The sequence below is a fragment of the Penicillium atrosanguineum genome, assembly GCF_028827265.1.
Source record: "Penicillium atrosanguineum strain IBT 20685 chromosome Unknown utg000008l_segment0_segment0, whole genome shotgun sequence".
Lineage (NCBI taxonomy): Eukaryota > Fungi > Ascomycota > Eurotiomycetes > Eurotiales > Aspergillaceae > Penicillium > Penicillium atrosanguineum.
The window spans coordinates 2495342-2515777 of NW_026623140.1; the positions used below are offsets into that span (position 1 = coordinate 2495342).

At 49.1% G+C, this 20436-nt stretch overlaps 9 protein-coding genes across 9 annotated transcripts; 6 read left to right on the forward strand and 3 right to left on the reverse strand.

Annotated features, from left to right (window-relative positions):
* Positions 1–931: 931 nt before the first annotated feature.
* N7443_010452 (putative GTPase activating protein (Gyp3)) lies at positions 932–3319 on the forward strand (the record flags this gene model as incomplete). The annotated part of the gene is made up of 1 exon (XM_056890508.1): positions 932–3319. The coding sequence occupies one exon, from the start codon at positions 932–934 to the stop codon at positions 3317–3319; it is 2388 nt and encodes a 795-aa protein (XP_056736999.1).
* A 558-nt stretch (positions 3320–3877) lies between these two features.
* N7443_010453 (choline transporter-like family protein) lies at positions 3878–5543 on the forward strand (the record flags this gene model as incomplete). The annotated part of the gene is made up of 2 exons (XM_056890509.1): positions 3878–4132; positions 4197–5543. The coding sequence occupies 2 exons, from the start codon at positions 3878–3880 to the stop codon at positions 5541–5543; spliced, it is 1602 nt and encodes a 533-aa protein (XP_056737000.1).
* A 286-nt stretch (positions 5544–5829) lies between these two features.
* Positions 5830–6587, reverse strand: N7443_010454 (uncharacterized protein; the record flags this gene model as incomplete). Its single annotated transcript, XM_056890510.1, has 2 exons — positions 5830–6314; positions 6368–6587. 2 exons carry the CDS (start codon positions 6585–6587, stop codon positions 5830–5832), a joined length of 705 nt encoding a protein of 234 aa, XP_056737001.1.
* A 2028-nt stretch (positions 6588–8615) lies between these two features.
* N7443_010455 (uncharacterized protein) lies at positions 8616–10034 on the forward strand (the record flags this gene model as incomplete). Its single annotated transcript, XM_056890511.1, has 4 exons — positions 8616–9304; positions 9363–9503; positions 9560–9851; positions 9915–10034. The coding sequence occupies 4 exons, from the start codon at positions 8616–8618 to the stop codon at positions 10032–10034; spliced, it is 1242 nt and encodes a 413-aa protein (XP_056737002.1).
* Positions 10035–10684: 650 nt separating this feature from the next.
* Positions 10685–11254, reverse strand: N7443_010456 (Branchpoint-bridging protein; the record flags this gene model as incomplete). The annotated part of the gene is made up of 1 exon (XM_056890512.1): positions 10685–11254. One exon carries the CDS (start codon positions 11252–11254, stop codon positions 10685–10687), a length of 570 nt encoding a protein of 189 aa, XP_056737003.1.
* A 4618-nt stretch (positions 11255–15872) lies between these two features.
* Positions 15873–16608, forward strand: N7443_010457 (oxidase ustYa family protein; the record flags this gene model as incomplete). Its single annotated transcript, XM_056890513.1, is given in 3 exon segments — positions 15873–15877; positions 15895–16084; positions 16174–16608. 3 exon segments carry the CDS (start codon positions 15873–15875, stop codon positions 16606–16608), a joined length of 630 nt encoding a protein of 209 aa, XP_056737004.1.
* Positions 16609–17105: 497 nt separating this feature from the next.
* N7443_010458 (GNAT family N-acetyltransferase) lies at positions 17106–17810 on the forward strand (the record flags this gene model as incomplete). The annotated part of the gene is made up of 1 exon (XM_056890514.1): positions 17106–17810. One exon carries the CDS (start codon positions 17106–17108, stop codon positions 17808–17810), a length of 705 nt encoding a protein of 234 aa, XP_056737005.1.
* Positions 17811–18408: 598 nt separating this feature from the next.
* Positions 18409–19005, forward strand: N7443_010459 (uncharacterized protein; the record flags this gene model as incomplete). The annotated part of the gene is made up of 1 exon (XM_056890515.1): positions 18409–19005. The coding sequence occupies one exon, from the start codon at positions 18409–18411 to the stop codon at positions 19003–19005; it is 597 nt and encodes a 198-aa protein (XP_056737006.1).
* Positions 19006–19369: 364 nt separating this feature from the next.
* Positions 19370–20350, reverse strand: N7443_010460 (uncharacterized protein; the record flags this gene model as incomplete). Its single annotated transcript, XM_056890516.1, has 1 exon — positions 19370–20350. One exon carries the CDS (start codon positions 20348–20350, stop codon positions 19370–19372), a length of 981 nt encoding a protein of 326 aa, XP_056737007.1.
* Positions 20351–20436: the final 86 nt, after the last annotated feature.

Consider the following 20436-nt stretch of genomic DNA (forward strand, 5'->3'; position numbering starts at 1 on the left):
CAGGCTTCCAACCCGCCTCTGCACCTCGGGTTGTTCTGCACGTCAATAGCCATAGGATGCAAACGGAGCTATTTGAGAGAATGCAAATAGCCTATTTGATTTAGCTTGATTCTAACACACCTAGTTTCGATATATAATAGGGAAAAGGGGAACTAGAGCCGAAGCCCTCATTGCAGGGCGCTAAAATGCTCACAAGATCACATTCCCGAGATCAGACACTAGCAAATTAAGCGACGATCGAAGATCCTTCAATCTCATGGAGCTGTCAGGGGCAAACTAAAAAAAAAGGAAAAAAAGGGAGCGTTGTCGGGGAAGTGTAGGCGAATTAAGTCTGGTCCCTGATCGACGATGCATCCGTGGTCGGCATTTGTTCGGTCACCGGGGAACGGGAAGAGCCATTGACAGGTCTACTGTTGAACTATAGGCAGTGTACAGGTCTGCAGCAGGCTGCATGGCTGCACAGACAGGTAACCCCAGGAACTGATAGATAGCGAATAGTTAATGAAGGGAAATGACAGTTCACAGAATCTGAAACCCCAGGGCCCTTTCCTTACGTCATCTGGCACTAGTGCCAATCAAGTTCTGTTGATTTTTGTCTCAAGTTCAATCCGTTCGCCCTCATTCCAGTCCTCTGGCAGGCTGTGGCCATCTTTGTTGTTGTTGTTTTTTCTACACTCGTTCATTTTGCTTTGCTTGGCTTCATTGATCCGGTTTTCATTTCCCCGACCCGTCCTAAGAGCTAACCGCTCAACCTTTTTCTTTCGCGCCGTGCCCAACATTCGCTTCGCGACTCGCCTCTCTGGTGTATACCCTCGTCTCTCTCGCCCTCAACCATCGGAACTTCCCCGCCAAAGCTCAGCTACTCCTCCTCTACCTTTCAGTCGGAGACCAATGTCCAGCGGGAACTGGGTGTTACTACTAGCTCGTGGCCATGGTCACAGAAATTGGAAACCCTCGATATCCGCCTCCCTTGGGTGAATCCGATCTTCGCGGCCGTCGGAGGATCCCTCACCAGAATCAACCGCGTTTGGATCCTTTGAAGATCGAACCACGCGTACCGCGAATCAACCCGATCCCGCGATCGACACCGAACTCTCCCCGCTCGGCACACCCACCGCGTTCGCGTTCTCCTCTTCCGCCAGTAAATTATCCTGCGGTCGAGGATCGCCCATGGATCCCAGAATCGCTAAGGGCTGGGTCGCCCCAAGGCCGAGAAGACTGGAGAGCGAAAACACCTACCGGTCGCAATTCCCCTTACACGCCCCCCGGAGACCGACAAACCCCGACATGGTATACTGGTGATAACGATTTTGACCGGCCAGCCCAGCGCAAAGCCCCGCCTGCCAGGGGCGGTTTGCGCATTTCCATGTCGACTTCCAGGCTACATAGCAGGCGGCCCAGACCCCAGGAGTCCCCAGACTGTCGCCAGGAATTGAAACCACACGATCTGCCATTGCCGCGCTTCCCTTCTAGCGGACCTGCAGACGAAGATACTCTCAGAACCAGTGTCAATTCGACCTTGACTTCGCGGTCCAGTGTAGAGCAAAACAGCGGTACTGAGCGCAGCAGCGTTCTTACCAAAAGCAGCTCCATCACCGATCTTTCACCCGATACCCCAGACGCTCCTTATATGGATGGAGGAATGAGTGTTGAAGATGCGATTTCAATGTACCTGGATGGCTTCAGCGACGTGACCGAGGAACCTCCTTCTCCTAAATCCTACACCGAGAGCAAGGCCCCGTCAATAACACCGCCCCCATCAAGAGATTCGCGCTTGGACGACATTTATCATCCCAATACGAGATCGCTGGACGACATTCCTCCCATTCCTCCTTTGCCACAGCCAACCTCGCTCGAGCCTACGGCATTTGAGGCGCTACCATCAGAGCGTCCTGCCTCAGAGCCCGTTCCGACGAGTCCACCACTACCACCGCCCACTCTCCATTTTGAACCGACACCCCTCACGTCCCCAACTTCCGACAACCCGTCCAAGTTACAGGCTTTCCACAAGCGACAGCAGTCGCGCATCATCATTCCAGGGCCGGTCCCACCCCCTCTCATGCCTGGAAGTGAGACTCGGGATGAATATGGGTTCCGCAAAGCCACCCAGTACGTTACGTCGGAAATGTACAAAGCTTGGAAAGGCCCGTATTCCAACTATGCGGGTCATCGACAGACGAAGTGGCACGAAATGCTCAAGGAGCATGGGTTGAGCTCAGATAACCCAACTGTGTTCCCAGCGCAGTCCAACAAGGTCAAACGTTTCGTGCGAAAGGGAATCCCATCCGAGTTCCGGGGTGCAGCGTGGTTCTGGTATGCCGGCGGGTACGAGCTGCTGAACCGACACGTTGGACATTATGAAGACCTCGTGCAAAAGGTGATGAACTCGCCGAGCAATGATGATAAAGAGCACATTGAACGAGACCTTCATCGCACTTTCCCGGATAACATGCATTTCAAGCCGGAAGGCACGGACGCTGCCCAGTCTGGCAGCAGTAATCCCAAATATGCGGATATCCCGACAGAGACGCAGATGATTCAATCCCTTCGCCGGGTGTTGTATGCTTTCGCGCTCCACAACCCCAAGGTTGGCTACACGCAGTCGCTCAATTTCATTACCGGCATGCTCCTTCTCTTCCTTCCTGAGGAAAAGGCATTCTGGATGCTGCACATCATCACCTCCGACTATCTACCCGGAACCCATGAAATCAGTCTGGAGGGTGCAAACATTGATCTCTGGATCCTTATGGTTCTTCTCCGGGATTCTATGCCCGCCATTTATGCTAAGATCGCTAGCATGGGCGGGACAACAGCCGGCCGCAAGACGCCTCCTCTTACCGTCAACTCGCGACTGCCAGACATTACTTTGGGATTAACGAACTGGCTCATGTCGGTGTTTATTGGTACTTTACCACTGGAGACCACGCTGCGAGTCTGGGACGTTTTCTTTTACGAGGGCTCCAAGACGTTCTTCCGTGTCTCGCTCGCCATCTTCAAGGCCTGCGAACGAGAGATTCTCGCAATTTCCGACCCGATGGAAGTTTTTCAAGTGGTGCAAACCGTGCCTAAGAAGTTACTTGATGTTAATGCCTTACTTGATGACTCCTTCATGCGACGCCATCGAGTCGGACAAGGTCGAATTGACGAGCTGAGGGCGGCACGACGCACAGCTGTCCGGCAGGAAAAATTGCGCCGGTCGGCGGCCTTCGGCAAAGGTCAGATTCAAGCAGCCACCGATGATTTCGGAGCACGTCCACGCAATGGCCATCCTCGTGTCATGGACTCTCTCCGCAATCTCAAGCAACAAACGTTCCGATAGAGTACTGACTTTTGTCTGCATACTTGAAGCGCGAACTTGTCACCCGTGATTGGGAGACTGGGCGACCGAGGCAGACCGGTCTATACTCTTGGCCCACTAATTTCTGTAATCATAATCGTCTTGTCATCCCGACAATCTCGAACACCCAAAATATGGGGAACCCTTGCATTTTTTTTAAGGCGTCTTCAAAGGATACCTAGGCGTGTTTGACATATTGGAGCAAGGTTTGCATTTGTACATAGCATAACATAGATCGCGTGAAAAGCAAAAATCAATAAAGCTAGACGTGCCCAGAAAAGCCAAGCAGGCAAACAACAAAACAACAGAAACTTGGACTCAAAAATGAGGCTAGCAGTATTTAGTGGTGTTTGGATGGGGCTCATTGGACCCTTAGGGCTGATCGGAGCTAATCCGAGCTGATCATTGGATCGATCGCTGCTTCCTCCACATCGGCTCTGCATGTCGTCATGGATTCTAATGCGGAAATATAAAATGCTCCTTGCTTCCCCCTAAAACAGGGATTAGAGAATTTCGGATCTGCTTCTCTCCACGGCAACAATGAGTGGTCAAGCAGCAAGCTATTACGACCCTAATCAGGGCTTCGCCCAGGAACCGGGCAAGGTGAAGCCTGACAACTATAACAATGACCATGAACAAGGCGGCAATGGCTACCAGCCACAGCAACCTGCGCCCGAGCCCAAATTACCAGGGCCTCCAGAATACCCTGACCACCCTCCGCCACCGTACAGTACTTTTGATGAAGCGTTCAAGATTGAGCAACCCAAGTGGAACGATATCTGGGCAGGTCTTTTGGTAGGTGATACACTTGATATAACCCGGGAAAGTGGTCCCCGAAACTAACAGCTCTCCGTCGCAGTTAATCGCCGTGTTTTTGGGCTATGTCGCAGTGTCCGGCTATACCATTCACTCGTATGCAGTCAACAAGGGCTTCAACGGAGGTGGAATCTACGACTCTCACAACGACTTCTCGCTCGACACCAACACCCTGGTCCTCTTTATCTTCGTTCTCTGTGTCGCCCTTGTTTTCTCATGGCTATACTTCCTCGGCGCACGATATTTCACTAAAACCTTCATCTGGGCCACGGGAATTTTGAACATCGTTTTCGCGCTCGCAACGGGCATTTACTATATCGCGAAGAAGCAGTATGGAGGCGGAATAGTGTTCCTGGTATTCGGCGTCTTCGCCATCATCTGCTTCATTAGCTGGATCCCACGCATCCCATTCACGGCATTCATGTTGCAGACCACCATGGACGTGGCGCGTAACTACGGACACGTCTTCCTGGTCAGTGCTTTGGGCGGTATCATCACCGTGGCGTTCTCGGCTTGGTTCTCTGTGACTCTAGTCGCGATTTATGTCAAATTCGAGCCTGATTCCTCGGGAACTAATCCTTCCTGCGCAAATGGCGGCTGCAGTCGCGCCAAGGTCATTGGTCTTGTCGTGTACGTGACTTTTGCCATGTACTGGTTCAGCGAGTGGATCAAAAACACTGTGCACACGACTATCGCAGGTGTGTATGGATCGTGGTACTTCTGGAGCAAGTCTGCGGGTGGAATGCCGAAAGGGTCGACTCGGGGTGCGTTCCGTCGCGCGACGACCTACTCGTTCGGTAGTATCAGTTTGGGAAGTCTGATCATTGCGATTATCCAAATGATGCGCCAGGCATGCTCTGTTGCACAGCGACAAGAGGCAGCCCAAGGCAACATTATCGGTAGTATCGCTATCTGGGTCTTGGGGTGCTTCATATCGCTGCTTGACTGGCTCGTCACACTATTCAACCGCTACGCCTTCTGTCACATTGCGCTCTACGGCAAGGCCTACATCCCCGCGGCCAAGGATACATGGAAGATGATGCGCGACCGTGGCGTCGATGCTCTCGTTCAAGACTGTCTGATTGGTCCCGTCTTGACCATGGGCTCGGTCTTCGTTTCATACGTCTGCGCCCTGTTAGCCTACCTCTACCTACAATATACCAAGCCCGCCTATAATGCGAACGGAGATTTCACACCAGTGATCATGGCCTTCTCTTTCGTCATTGGATTGCAGGTCTGCCAGGTGTTCATGACGCCTATTGGCAGTGGTGTTGAGACCATCTTCGTGGCCATGGGTTGGGACCCGCAAGTCATGATCAACGACCACCCAGATATCTACTACAAGCTTGTGCAGCTGTACCCTCGCGTGCAACAAGCCATCCACGCCTAAATGTGTGGGAGCCCTTAATTTGAAATTTGGACAATAAATTGATACCCAGTAAATTGGGCCACTGTCAATGAAGACGAGTCTTACGAGTGAGCACATGTCAACGGCTACTTAATATCAATATATAATAATTGAATGGCACGTGTTTCATTGATCATTACAATCTCGGTCTTTAAATAAATGAATGGACAACCGTATAAACTCCCGAAACAAAAATAAAAATAATCCCCATGAGAATATAAATCTCATCCCCTTTCCACATTGAATATTCCATCGTAGAACAATCTCCTTACAGAGCGATCATCAGACCCATAACAGCGGCGACACCGAGAGCAGCAACACCGCCACGGGCAGCGTTAACCTGGGGGGCAGCGCCCTGGAAGGTATTGAACTTGTTGGCACTAGCACCGCTGGGGGTAGGGGTCGCCATCATAGAGTTGTAGATGGCAGAGGTAGACGAAGCTCCGACCATAACACCGTGAGACCAAGCAGGGGAAGAGGCTGCAGCCATACCTCCCATGCTGCTGCTAACGGGCACGTTGACGGGGATCTGAGAGACGTGCATATGGTTGGTGGGAGTAGCTTTGCAGGCGCAGGACTCGGTGACAGTGACGGTCATCACACGGGGCTGAGTAGCGTCGACATCCTCGCTAGGCGAGTAAGCGCGCATGTGCAGGTCCTCGGCGGGCTCCATGGGCTTGCTGGCGTGGCGGGCGGGAGCAGCGACCTTGTCACCGCTGGCACCGCACAGGGAAGCGTCGAGGTCGTCCATGTCTAGGGATGCGTTAGACCGAAGTATACTCATGGTTTACGAGTAATCAACTTACTGATACCGGCCTTGTTACAGGCGTCTTTGGCAGAATCTGTTAGCTCAGAGAACGCATCTTTGTTCGCGCACAGGCATTGTGTGCTGGTCAAGTCGGTGCAGTCCTTGAATTTTGAAACGTCGATTCCGTCGAGGGCCGCAGTCGCGCAGTCGAGGTACTCACTTGTAACTTGGGCGGTGACGGCACCAGCCATGAAAAGAGCAGCGATGAAAGAGCGCATCTTGATGGATTGTGTGGAAATTAAGGTATTGGGTAGAATAGAATTTTAAGAGTGTAGGTAAGAGTGGAAGATGTAGAAAGAGGATGCGGCCGGCATGGAGAGTTGGCATCGACTTAAGTAAAATCTAGCATTCATCACGAAGAAGGTAAATAATTAGCCCTGAATCAGCATCCCTTGATCCCTGGTCGTTGGTGAATTGGTGGTGACGACGTTGGACATTCCGGTATCCCCATCTGGAAGGGGCACGACGCTTATTCGGATGTATAAGCTTTGATTGGCATCTTCTCTACCCGGGACCCTGCCAAATACACCCTTGGAGGTACAGAAGTCCCCTGTAGATCGCTTTGGAATGACCTAAGAATGTGCCAGTTGCCATGTCCCTGTCGCAGTGCTTGGTGGTAGGTATCCCTGGTAACCCTTTCCTCCGGGGAATGTCGACCGCAAACCCCCTATTCAAAGCCATTCTGGATGTTCCTCTTGCAGTGACAGTCACAAGTCAGGGAGAAATGTTTGGATCAATGCTCTGTTCATAATTATTGTCGCTTGGCTGACATAAGTAGGCATGCCTACAAGTTATATCAGTTTCGACTCTGTCCAGGTGTGCACCGGTATCATTCTCGCGGAGGATTCTCAAGAGAGATCGGAGGTTGGAGCAATCCGTAGTATTTCTTATACTGCAACGTACACAAATAGAAGTTGCAAGCAATGTGGCAATTTCCCTCTTACACGTTCAGACAAGGGAATGATCCACATGTACTCCAACTCAATCTTACTGGCTGGAACTTAATTTGATCGCTAGGGAAATATGAGTTAGACAGCACATTAAGCATGTTCTTGAATAAGTTTCCATCTCTATTCCTAGCTCATGATGGACTTGTGCTATGATAAAGAACTATCGAGAGAATTGTTCCTTTGGACATTGCAGAGCGACAAGAACAATGTGGCAATTTGATGTGCGTAGTTCTTGGAAAGGTGACTTTAAGGATCCTGAGTTTTTGCCCTGTGCTCTCGCACAACTGTCTAGACCTTACAGTTCCCCTGTTTGCCGCAGGAAGACAGCCAGCTGTATGGATTAAGCTGACGGTAGTTTAAACTATACCCACATAGCGAAACTTTTTTTCCACGTCCTGGATTTCCGCTTTAGGGTTAGCTCTCACCTAGACGCCACTTTTACCCTCTAAGTGTTTGCCCGATTTGGCTAGATCCTTAGATCCTATGAACCGGTCAGTGGCAATAGAAACCGAGTTAGGTAACTACTTCGTAGCCCCGCGAACAAATTAGGAAATGATTAAGACTTGCCTCAAAGGATGACCCTCAAATAGCTTGCATAGAAATTCAGCAGGGCCTTTCGGCAGCGCCGATTATTGCTTCAATCTGTCCACTGTAAGGGCCGTCCTTTGGCGCACTCAGCCACCAGAGTTCACACAGCTCATAATAATGGGTGAATGACGATGATGCGTGGAATCGGTCGCACCAAATCATGCTTCCTTGTAGCTCTACCGCCAAAACTTATCGCTTGCTCCCATCAGGCAATCATACCTGTCTCTTCACTGTTTGAGCTTCCATATGAAAGAAAAATCCCCAAGAAAAACGAGGTAGGCGGTAGGAATTCTCTATCTTGTCCTGTGGCTGTATAGTTTTCGGGACACCAGGGTTTGCATGCCTGGTTGGCTGTTTTCACCGGCAATAATATGAGTGGTTTCATAAGTTAACCATAGACTCACATTTAATCGGGCGACCATTTTAAGTGAATCTTACTGATGACTGACGATACTGATGGGTTTGTACCAGGGATTGTATCCGCATGCGGCTTTGAAATTCATGTCGAAACACCTGCCCGATATGGAAAGTAAAGAGCATCTTGATGAAAGTATAATGTGGCTGAGTCGAGGAGGATCAGCCCAGGCTAGACAATCTGACAGCGCATGTAAATTCGAATATTTAACAGATGGTGATTTCCACTTTCCATTTCCAACGATCAATACGTCTCAACATCTTCTATTCATAGTGACACCAAATCTCTACATAATGGGCTTACTACGTGATGCCATTGGCTCTGCCCTTGGTGCCAATCAAGTTAACAATGGTTTGTCCGGACCAAGACTGCCTTTCGGGAACAAAATCAACAACCGCGACACCGGTCGGCTCTCGTCTTCAGCCTACCGTCAATCGCCGTCTCCTAGCCAAGGATATTCTTCATACACCAATTACGATGATCAAAGAGATTCATCGCCCGATGAGATGCAAGGAAGAATAAGACGTTCTTTAGGACCAATGAGGCCTAGGGAGCTTGATGGTCAATCTTTCAGACAAGATAATTCCGCCATCGGATACCAGACATCAGTGGTCGGACCGACTCCTGACCAAATGCAGCAGTGGTACAATGATGATGATCGGTCTCAATATCCACCTCTGCCTCCTCGCTATGAAGCTACAGTATTCGATGGTCGGGATAGGTATCAAGGGCAACCTTATGATATGAGTCGCGCCGGAGACTTGGGGTCAACAAGAGATGCCGGCTTCCGTCCACTAGCTCTGCCTCAGATCGCCTACGGGGACGAACAACCTTTCCTTCGAGGATACTCTAGAGAGCTCGGTCAATATGGTATCTCTGAACAGGAGTTTATAGGACTACTGGACGCCATTAATGTTGCCATCATTCCTAATCCGGAGAATCAAATTTTCCAAAAGGGAGCGAATATTGCGGGCTGGTTCTTGTAAGTCTCATTATTCGCACATCTCTGACGTTATGTTGACTAATGCATCGTTTTACAGACCTGGTGCAGCCGGTATCGGTCTCACGGTTGGGCAGATTGGCGTCGGACTCGGTACAGCGGTTGGCCACGCATCTGCGGTCAATCAGGTTCTGTCAAGCGCGAATCTACAGCTCTTCCTGCCAAGAGGTCTCGAAATATGGTAAGCCTCAGTCCTGAGCCTTCTTTTCCCCGCTACCAGTAGCTAAACATTGTTAGTGTTGGAAAAACAGACGACGTTGGTGCCGAGGTTGGTCTGGCCTCAGGCTCTAGACAACCAAACTCCTATGGTCTGTCACCAGAGGAAAGACTAGGGAATTTTGGCAACCTGATAGCTCCTCTTTCTCGAGTACTGCCACCTTCGCAACAGAGCGGTCGCAATGACCCAATCGCCCAGCTTGGTCGAGGCCTTGCCAGTCGAAGTAATCAAAAGAAGATTCAAAAGGCGGACAAGGAAATGGCTAAAGGAAAGACCAAGAATATAAACACTCTTGAAGGAGAGCTTAAATGGGTAAGTCTTATGGAATTGAATTTCATCGCAATTTGTGAGAATTTTCACTAACAATTATTGCAGCTCATTGTCAGACGAGCCTCTGCAGATGCTCTGGCGTATTGGAGAAACTCTGCAGCAAGCAATGCTACTCAGGCACAGGGGCAGGCTAGACCAGCTCGCCAAAGCGGATACAGCAGATGAAGAGCTATATCTAACGCACGACCGATGCTCATGGAGGACGAAATCTGTTACGTTTGACGAAAATATATGCATTGCAAAATCTGCTAAATATGTACGCTAATTTACTTGTCATTCAATAGCCTCATTTTGGGGCAAATCTTTTACGGTGCATGCCAAGTCTCTCCTTAAGCTTTTTGTAAGCAGTTTGTAACCTAGCTATCCCCAGGCGAACTGAAGGCTGCTTTTAGTACTTCGCAATCAGCTCTTGCGATATTACCTAGAACATTTGTTGAGGTAGCCTTAGTTAGAATCATGGGGAAATGAGAAAGCTGAACATTACTGTGAGCCCGACTCTGAGCACCCTTGTAAAGGTGGCGGCGCCGAAGAGGGGGAGCCCCACCCGAGGAAGTATGTATGGTACGTAGAGTGAGCTATGTGATATGCCAAGTCAAACTAATTGAGTGCATTCTTCAAGAGAACAAAAGCTGGAGAAGGAAAGAAGGAAAAGACAGAGATATCTATCTACCCTGGCCAATTGTCACATGCTCTCCAGCTTCAAATACTCCCAGGTGCCTATACTGTCCCCTGTCACTGATGACGAGTGAGGTTAGAATTAAAATTGGTCACTCATTAGTCTATAGCAGGACAGGTTCCCATCTCCCAGTGCACATTTAATCCCAATCGACTGGGCCGTAAAGAGCGGCATCGGTCGCATCATCACCTCGCTTCTTCTTGTCCCAGTCAACCGGACCATAGAGGGCGGCATCGGTCGCATCATCACCTCGCTTCTTCTTGTCCCAGTCAACCGGACCATAGAGGGCAGCATCGGTCGCATCATCACCTCGCTTCTTCTTGTCCCAGTCAACCGGACCATAGAGGGCGGCATCGGTCGCATCATCACCTCGCTTCTTCTTGTCCCAGTCAACCGGACCATAGAGGGCAGCATCGGTCGCATCGTCACCTCGCTTCTTCTTGTCCCAATCGACTGGGCCATAGAGGGCAGCATCGGTCGCGTCATCACCTCGCTTCTTCTTGTCCCAATCGACTGGGCCATAGAGGGCAGCATCGGTCGCGTCATCACCTCGCTTCTTCTTGTCCCAGTCGACTGGGCCATAGAGGGCGGCGTCGGCCGTGTCATCAGACCGGGCAGACTTGGAGATTGCGTCACCATGAGGCTTTGGGAGAGCATTGATACCCACGACAAGGCAGGCGACCAGGGCCAGGCTCGCGAAAGTCTTCATATCTGATTATGACTGGCTGATCTTTCTCTTCAGCTCAGGTTAGCTGTGTTTCAAATGATTAAGAAGAACAGGGAAGGAGAAATCTTTACAGTTCAGGATATCAATGTAGATGTGGATATTCTCAGAAACTTGGTAAGAAAGTATGTGTCTCCCTTCCAAGAGATTTGACACTGATCTTATGTAAAAAGATATTCTTGCGTGTAGGTCTTGGAATGACAATGTGTGAACTATTTGCTTTTGCTAAATTGGTGATGGCACATTGTCGTCCTACCCAAGACAACTTCGTGATCGACACCGACGTCTTCAATACGAGCAAATGCCATTCTCGTCGAACGACCATGGGACACCTAGGGCTTCTTGCATTTCACGGTGCATGATCCACGGATTCACCGTCATCTTGACATTAGGACGTGATCCGGTCTGCATCCGCTTACCCGTGGACCCTTTTCTATGGATTCTTGTCCAGATGCCCCGACATGAGGTACACTTGTCTGCATGGCGTAACACACCGCCAAGCGCAGAGAGGTAGCCTCCTGAGCAGACTGCATGCACCTGTGAAGGCGGTGTCGAGGCGGTGGGAGACAGTCACCGCGTTCCACATGCTAACGCGGATATAGATATCAAGGCTAAGCTAAGACTGCCTCCGGTGGTTACAGCTGGGATGGCCTCTGCTTCACTATCACACATATTACGTAGATCCATGTAGATCTTTACGTGTCATCTGCTATCTTTTTCCACGCCCTTTCCTTGCATACCATCGTACTACCCTCAAGAAGTTGCAATTTTAGTTGATTTGGACCTTGACGCACTTTGTGATTTAATTAGTAGGGCTTCTATATGTGGTAGTGAAGAGAAAAATACCGATTATACAGGGAATTTGGAATTCTCACGGTCCATGCTCGGCGAGGAAAGGTTCTTGTATCTTGACACATGATCCGCTCAGGCGCCCATAATGAATGCAGATAAGACAATAAATCATGAATTCCACTAGGCTATTTATGGTAGATCCACATAATGCCTAGCCTAGTATGGAGACATGCATCGGGCAAAGAGCAAAGGGCAGCGACCAGCTGCTACCAATAGACGTACGAACGAGATTACGCTTTCATTTCTCTTTCTCTTTAATTTTCGAGGTTGGCATTGAAGACTACAGTTCCCATCTTTGATGCTTTTTGAGCGTGATGTTTATCTCCAGGCTACAATATACTCGTCTCCCCAAAGAGGAGGATATGGGCACTGCAGAAGGCAACAACGCCGACCCTCGGAGTTGGCGGAGGAGACTTGCAGGGCTCTCCTGTGGAACTGTACTTGCAATATCAATGCTCATAAATATATTGCTCCTAGCACTTATGTATTCCCGTCGCCATCCACCGAGGACAGCCCACACTCCAAGCTTCCCTCAGACACTTTACTGTTCGTATCCCGGAGTTGCGAATGGAGAAGCTCCATATCACGACTTGCTAATCGGAATTACATTTAGCTCCCGCACAAAACGCTATAAGTTACGAGATCAAGACATTTGAAAGCTCATTTGATGGAATCAGCATTTACACGGGCTATCCTACTCCCGTAATTGACAAGCACTGGAAAGAGCTGTACCGAGTGGGTAACTCACGCATCAGCAAAAAGGAGGCAGCCCAATTGCCTAATAAAACCATAGCTGTCAATACAGGCGCCGATGATTATCTCGTTGTTATATCTGTCTTCCACGATCTGCATTGCCTGGTATGCTTTACTGCCTTTTAATTTGCCCTAAAAGCCATTCAATTAACCGTGTGAGAGTAGGATCGGCTCCGGAAATCTCTTTGGTATTTCTATGACAGCGATTGGAACAGTACATACAACCCGTTCACAGTCAAGAGGCCGGAGACCTACGATGCAAAGGGCCTAAATGGAATCATCCATCTTGACCATTGCATTAATATCATCCGCCAGTCACTCCAATGCTTTTCGGATGTCACGCCCTACGTGTTTCAATGGAGCGAGGAGGCACAGGCGGTGCACGCATATGCAAATGTGGTACACACTTGCCGAAATTTTGATGCGGTATGAAGCTCTTTCCTGGGTGAAATTGGATTGAAAACTGACTCAATATATGACAAGGTCCGCAACTGGGCACTAGAAAGAACCTATACCGACTCGTGGGATGGTGAAAGCCATCGAGATGAGCAGGGAGCTTGTAGATCCGGTGATTCTGTGGAATGCCTGGGGCTTTGACTCTCATTAAATGTAGCAATCAACTGCGGCGGGCAGTGTTAATCCGAATCAATGATCAAGGACACATACTATTACCACGTGTAGACTCTGCTAGATCTAATTTCCTTTGATAGCCAGTCGTTATCTATAATTTTTGTACTAAAACGTGGTTTAAAGTGTTATATTAGTCTGATCAAGTAAGTGCGAAGTGTGTCGTGATCAAAGTTGTATTTAGCTATTCTAACACCATAATATGAACCAAGTGACACTTTCTATTCAAAGACACTGTGCAAAGTATCGCCCTGCTTCCAATCCCAAAGACCCACTTCTTTCCCGTTCATCTCAAACAAAAAACTTGTATCTCTGCACTGATGCGTATAACCCATTCCATGAATCCTCCGTCCGTGCTTATTTTCCATTCTTATATCTTCCGCTGGCTCAATTGTACTATCTGCGGCGCACACAATTGACTGAATGTCAATAATATCAGCAAGTAATGGTTTATGAGGAGCGGGTGTTGTGTATACCTGAGTAAGATAGCTAATACAGTGCCCCGCATGCTCAGAATATTCACTTTCACTATGAACGTGTGAACTCATCATTGTAGCTGGACTCAGTGAGTCTTTCCACATCTTCACGCAGTGTAGAGCATGGAACATGGAGATGCCCCATGCTTCAGGCTGCGAGGAGGAGCTCTTGTTCACCCAAAGAACGTTTGCTTGGGGAAGCTCGTCGAGGATTGTAATATCAGCATACACAGTTGGTGCAAAGGGTTGATTTTCATTGAGTAGATTGTGATTATAGTGCATAAGCTTTGATGGCATGGTTGATGGGCAATGAATGGTGGGATGAATCAAGCTGAGAGATCGGATGGCAGACAGGAGCTGATCGCGGAAGATGGCAAGAGTAATGAATGTGATTGTCAGAATGCCAATAGTGAGGGCAATGAAGCATTGGCGAGAGTGTGTACGCTGTCCCCTTGGTGCCATGATGATATTGTAATTGCAACGAGTATGTCAAGTAGGAGAAGTCGTTTAGATGCGAAAGGAGGGGAGGGGCATCTGGCTGGAAAAATGAACACAAGAACAGAAAGAGGAAGTACTAGGAAGTACATAAGTAGTATGCGGGGTATGACTTATTAGGAAGATGATCTACATTTCTACTTCGGACTAGCATGGCGTTAAGATGTAAGCCTTCTTGTTGTTCGCTGTGCCACCGAGTCTTTTCTCCTAGTAGCCACTAAAAGCATTCAATTTTGAGACCTGTAATTCTTCAGACTAAGAACTTTGGCATCACGCGTAAAACAACTGAGGGGTTTTAAGCTGTTGAATTCCGCTTTAGCTCTGCGTTCTCCAGAAAATGGGTTCAGCTTAATGGCGCAATAATAGCCAAGAAATGAATCCCGTATATTGGTATCCAAATGTGGAAAGTGGTCATTGTGATAGGAAGAGCGCTGCAACGTAGGCTGATACCGACAGAACTTACACTGCATTAGCGTGGTTTTGATCAAACAGCGGCCCGTCCTTCACCCACATAGTGTGGGGTTCTATCGCCTGGCCAAATGGCGTCTCGTTTCTCTGCCGGCATAAAATATGCGCCGTCGATCTTGTTCATAGCCGCAGGTATTCTATGCAATGCGAATTACTTAGCGTTAGTGTGGCTCTGGTTTTCCATCAACCGCTGCTGGCGAAGCAGTGAGCGCTGCATCTCCTGCCCCTTACTTGACGCTTGATTGCCTTACCACCAATCCAGGCACAGGCGATCCAATGCGAGGTAACATTTTCTGGAGATTGCCTGAAACGATCGCCATGATTTCGCTGCTCGGTCAGAGCCGGGAAGCCTTGTGATCGAAAGGGTTCATGTAGAAGAGGCTGCACAGTCATAAATGATTATGCTATCGTCTTAATCTACCTCTTAGAGGTATCTGTAGGCTTGCCCCAAGGTTTCTGGCATTATCTACTTTTTTCTACGTCTCCGTCTCTCCGCAAACCTTCCCAACTCTATCTTTTTTATGATTTCCTCCATCTTCTGGGCGAAATTACAAGATGTTCTCTTTTAATAAATTTGTGTATAGTATCATATCTGACCAGCGAAAGTCGGAAGAGTCTTCCGACTGTGGGTCTTCCGACTGTGAGAATCGGCTTCTTGACTGCAAAGAAGATACCGACGCCAACAAATTCTCTCGGTCAGAGGGGGAGACTCAAAAACGGTATCAGATCAAATGCAACCTGTCGAGCATATTCATCGGATATCGTCAGGTTCTCTCATATCACTCTTACGGTATTCCTGGCTTTCAGCACGGTGATGCTGTACATCCACTTGAAATTGATGAGTAGCTTAAATCCACAAATAACTTACTGTTCGTCTTGAATTCCCAGGTAGTTCAGAACTCTCGCTAAAGTTTCGACAGCGCCCGCCAAAGATGCAGTCAGATACACCTCTAGGTTATTTGACAGTGGCCTCAACTATGGCAAAACTATTTACCAAGGACCTCCTTCCCAGAAGAGCAATGATGCATGGACGGCTCTGTTTATCCACGGGTTGACTCGAATCAGTGCAGCCGAAGCCGCGCCGATGCATAACAAAACACTTCCTATTCCCGATGATCCCGAGAACTATATCACGTCGCTAGCGGTTTTTCATCAACTACATTGTTTAGTGAGTCGCGGTTGTCTTTGTACCTGAATTTGACGACCGTACTAAATGCAGATACTCCTCACTAGAACGCCATTCGTATGTCCCTCTGGAATGCCTCTCTTATGCGTGGTGACGAAGACGAAACTAGTATGCGCCACCTCGACCACTGCGTTGATATGATTCGGCAAGCAATCATGTGTCACTCGGACATCTCTCCATTTGTATGGGCGCGCGATCCACGCGATGGAAAAGCCAAGGGCATTTCGAGTGTCACGCACACCTGCCGCGACTTCGATGCTATCCAACAGTGGGCAGCAGATCGCCCATTCAAAACAGGATTCAACACTAGCAAGGTCATTACGGGCGACCCGCTAGGATGGGCTGATTATCACGTGGTACTGGACTATGGAGAAGTAACGGACTGGGGAAAGCAGGAGCCAGATTACAAGGCTTGGGCAGCGGGGAAGAAAAAGGAGATGCTTGAATCAGGCCAAATTCTCTATGAGGATGATGACCTTTAGCACTGTAAACTCATTTCTATAGATTCCGGGATTGACTTTCCATGTAAAGACCAGTTAGTCCTCGATGGGATCCCATATCCTATGAATTTTATCAACCTGTTGTATGATCTCTAATGAGGAATCCGTACCAATTGACCCGCTTTCACGAACCCGGCCGGGACTGTTTGATGGGAGCACCTAAGAACTACATTCATTTACTTATTTCAGTGCTTCTCTATCTAATTATTGACTAATGCAATGATCCCATATTTAGCTGACCGCCACTTATTTGCGAATGGTTGGACGGGTTACTTAGTAGCTTTGCTACCGCTCAGCTACTACGTCGACCCTAGTCAGTCCAGCCCCTTTATCTCCTTCTCTCTTCCCTTCCCCTCTTTTCTCCTCGTCACTACCAGAACGAATGGAAGTGAAATACTTCGAAACTCTCATGAGAACTAGAAACTGAAGTTTCACGTATCATCCTCTATTCATACGCGAGATAAAGAAGAAAGAAGGAAATGGAAATTTCACTTATCCAGTCGACAGTTCACGACATCCCTGATCTCGTTCGGGTGCACACCGCCGCATTCAAAGCGGACCAATTCTCGAATTTCATGCTCGATGGCCGGGAGGAGAACGCGCATCAGGTCCTTATGCAGAAGTCGATCAAGATCTGGCTTGCTGATCCGACCTCAAAGCTGGTGAAAGCTGTTGCTAGTGATGGAACTGTGGTCGGGTGGACGTGCTGGTTAGCCAAGGGCAAAGATGATACAAGCGAGACGTTACCACAGCCACAAAGTCTCAAAGCTCCCAATGATAGCGAGACTTCCTCGGTCGACCTGTCAGTGCAACAGAAAAAAGAAAAACCGAGAACTCCAGCTCAACTCCTCGGTCGCTTGATGCACAGTGATTCCATGAAATGGGAAAAAGACTCGATGAAAGGCAAAAGATACCTTACTATCCAAGCATTAGCAACAAACCCCAGCTTCCAGTGCCAAGGCATAGGGTCCAAGCTTATTAAATGGGGCACCGATATGGCCGATGCGGAGGGCCTTCCATGCTGGGCTCACGCATCGCCTGCCGGTCATCATCTCTATACCAGGGCTGGATTTTCAGAACTGGGTAGGAGCGAGTATGATCTTGAGAAGTTTTCTGATGGAGACAGAGGCTGGGGGCGTTATTCATTCCGGTATATGCAGCGTCCAGCCTTGGATAAGAGGTAATTCCAGGTATTCTGGGGAGAGAAAGTCCATGGCACGTCTTCAGTACCATAGTAAGAAATGGGATAAAACATGTGTTTTTTTCTTCGTACAGCTTGATTATCTGGCTAGATTATGGAAGTGTGGAACACGCTCAGTCCTATTTTGCCATGGTGCCATGGGCCGACGAACACCCCGGCAAGGAACATCTCTGGCCCAGGCGCTAGGAGCCTCCACTGCGCTAAGTGACCGACTTTTTTGGCCCCCACGAGGCATATTCATCACGCCAAGCATGAGGCCAAGCATGAGACGGCGAATCACGGATGCAACTATGAAACCATTCGGGGCTATGGTGCCACTTCATCTGCATCTTTGTGCCGGCTTAATCAATCAACGGGGATCACGCGCTGTCCTGGGCCTGGGCAAATTTCAGCTCATCGGGCACTGTTCTGCCCGTGTCCAAGATATGCGAGGCTACCCTCGAGGTTTAGCGCAATATTGAGGCTTAGAAAACAGTGTTTTGGGTCCAAAGCCGAATTCGTTTTAAAAAAGGGCCATAGTCCGCAATTGAAAAATTTCTTCTGCTGCCACCACCCCAACCTCCTCTCTCAACCTATATACCATGCAGTTCTCGGCTCTCCTTATGCCCGCCCTTGCGGCCTTGGCCTCGGCCCAGAGTACCACTGTGATCAGTATTTTCGAAGCTTTCGACAATGACTCCCCCTATAGTGTCACCGCCTCTTGGTTAACAAGCCTTGGTGCCAGTATCGCCGGCGTCAATGCGGACCAGACCACGTTGGAAGTTGCCTGCATGAGCAACGCGCCCACGTCCGACTGCCAACTTGACTCACCACTCACCATTATTGCCGGCCCTGCCACTTTGAGCTACTCTAAGCCTCTACCTGTTGTCCTCGGTTATACGACCGTAACCGTCACCCAGGACGTCCAGTGCTCGTTCACCCACAAGACTGAATCTGCGGTGTGCACGAACAGTGAGAACTTGACATACAAAGGCGAGTCTACCTCGACCGTGACCACCAAGACCGTCCCTGCAAGTGACATCACCTGGATGCCGGTCACTGTTACTGCCGGTCTTTCCAAGTTGAACTCCCCGCAGGCTACGGAGACGGCCGATGCTGCTGTTGGCCCTCATCGGCCTATGATCACTGCTGCTCCGCTCGGTGCTGCTGCTGCCCTAGCTGTTGCCGCTCTCTTTTAGGAGTATCCCCGGCGGACCTCTTCATTTACCTATCTCTTCATGATCCTTGATATATTATCGATGACACGGAACTTATTTCTACATATCCAAAGTTAATGCCCAATGATCTGGGATTTTTTCTAGTTGAAATGTCTTCATGTGTATCGTAGTTTCTCCTTCTTTGCAGTGGTCTGTTTTTTAATAGATAGACAACCTAATATAGCACAATAGGACTCACTTAGATCATCTCATAGCTAAGATTAAAACATATCACGACGATATGGCAACAGGATACCCCGATCTCGCGTTACTAAAGCGTAGACAAAAGATAAACAAATACACGGTTAAAACATGGGTATAATGTAGGTAAAAATGATCCAAATCATCAGCGTCCATAGTACTGCCGTCCAATAGGACGAGTCTGATCCGTATACCCATCCAATTCCGTTCTTTGATATTGCGGTGGCTCAGCAGCCCCAGCCGTCAGCTCGGCAACGAAAGGCGAACCTGTATCATGTGGGTTGAAGTATGAGTCGCCCGCCGGAAGTTCAGCAGTATATGGGGGAGGGGCAACAGCAGAGTATCTTTGGGCGGGCTTGCCCAAAGTTCCCTCAGCTTCAGCTGCGGCGGGTGGCATCGATTGCATATATGGCTGGACTGGAGCTGACGGATATGTGCCTTCGGGGTTTTGCTTCTTCTTTCTGGCATACCATATGCACGCCCAAATTGCACAGATAATTGCAACTAGGCCCACGACACCACCCACCACACCGCCAACGATGGCACCTGTGTTTGAAGACTTGGAATGCCCTCCGCTTCCACTCCCGCTTGAGTGGCTGGAAGTACTCGTCGCTAAGCTGGTACCCGAAAGCCCAGAAGTCGAAGCCCTCGGGGCCCCTGTCTCTGTAACCAAAAATGCGGACCTATTAACATTATCATAATTGCGGATGAACGCATCGTTAACGGCAATAGGCTCCGCGGTCATGATTGTGGTGTAATAGTAATAGCCACTTATGGTTCTATATTGAGATTGCGATCTGGAGGCCGTCAAATAAATCGTCTGAAGGGTAGCAGTTGGCCCACATCCGTAATCAGTCATATCGAGTTCCGGGTAGGTCCAGGTAACACAGGCTGAGCTTAATTCTCGAACACAGAGAACGTCAAAGTTGACATTCAATGAGGAGGTCAGAGACGGGGTGGCCTTGAGCTTGCTCGAGTCATAACAGGCAGTTTCGAATCGGCAGTTGTTAGGATCGGAATCGTAGCAGCATCCCATCATATTGGGGTACCTGGATCCGCTTGTATGAATCACACATTGTCCACCGGTCATGCATTCGACTGACCCTGTCGAGCCGTGAGCCTCCATGTGGCCAGAAAGCAATATGGCGAATACTCACCGGAGTTGACAGCGCCATCGATGTATCCGCATACGTGCGCTGATGCCGACGAAGT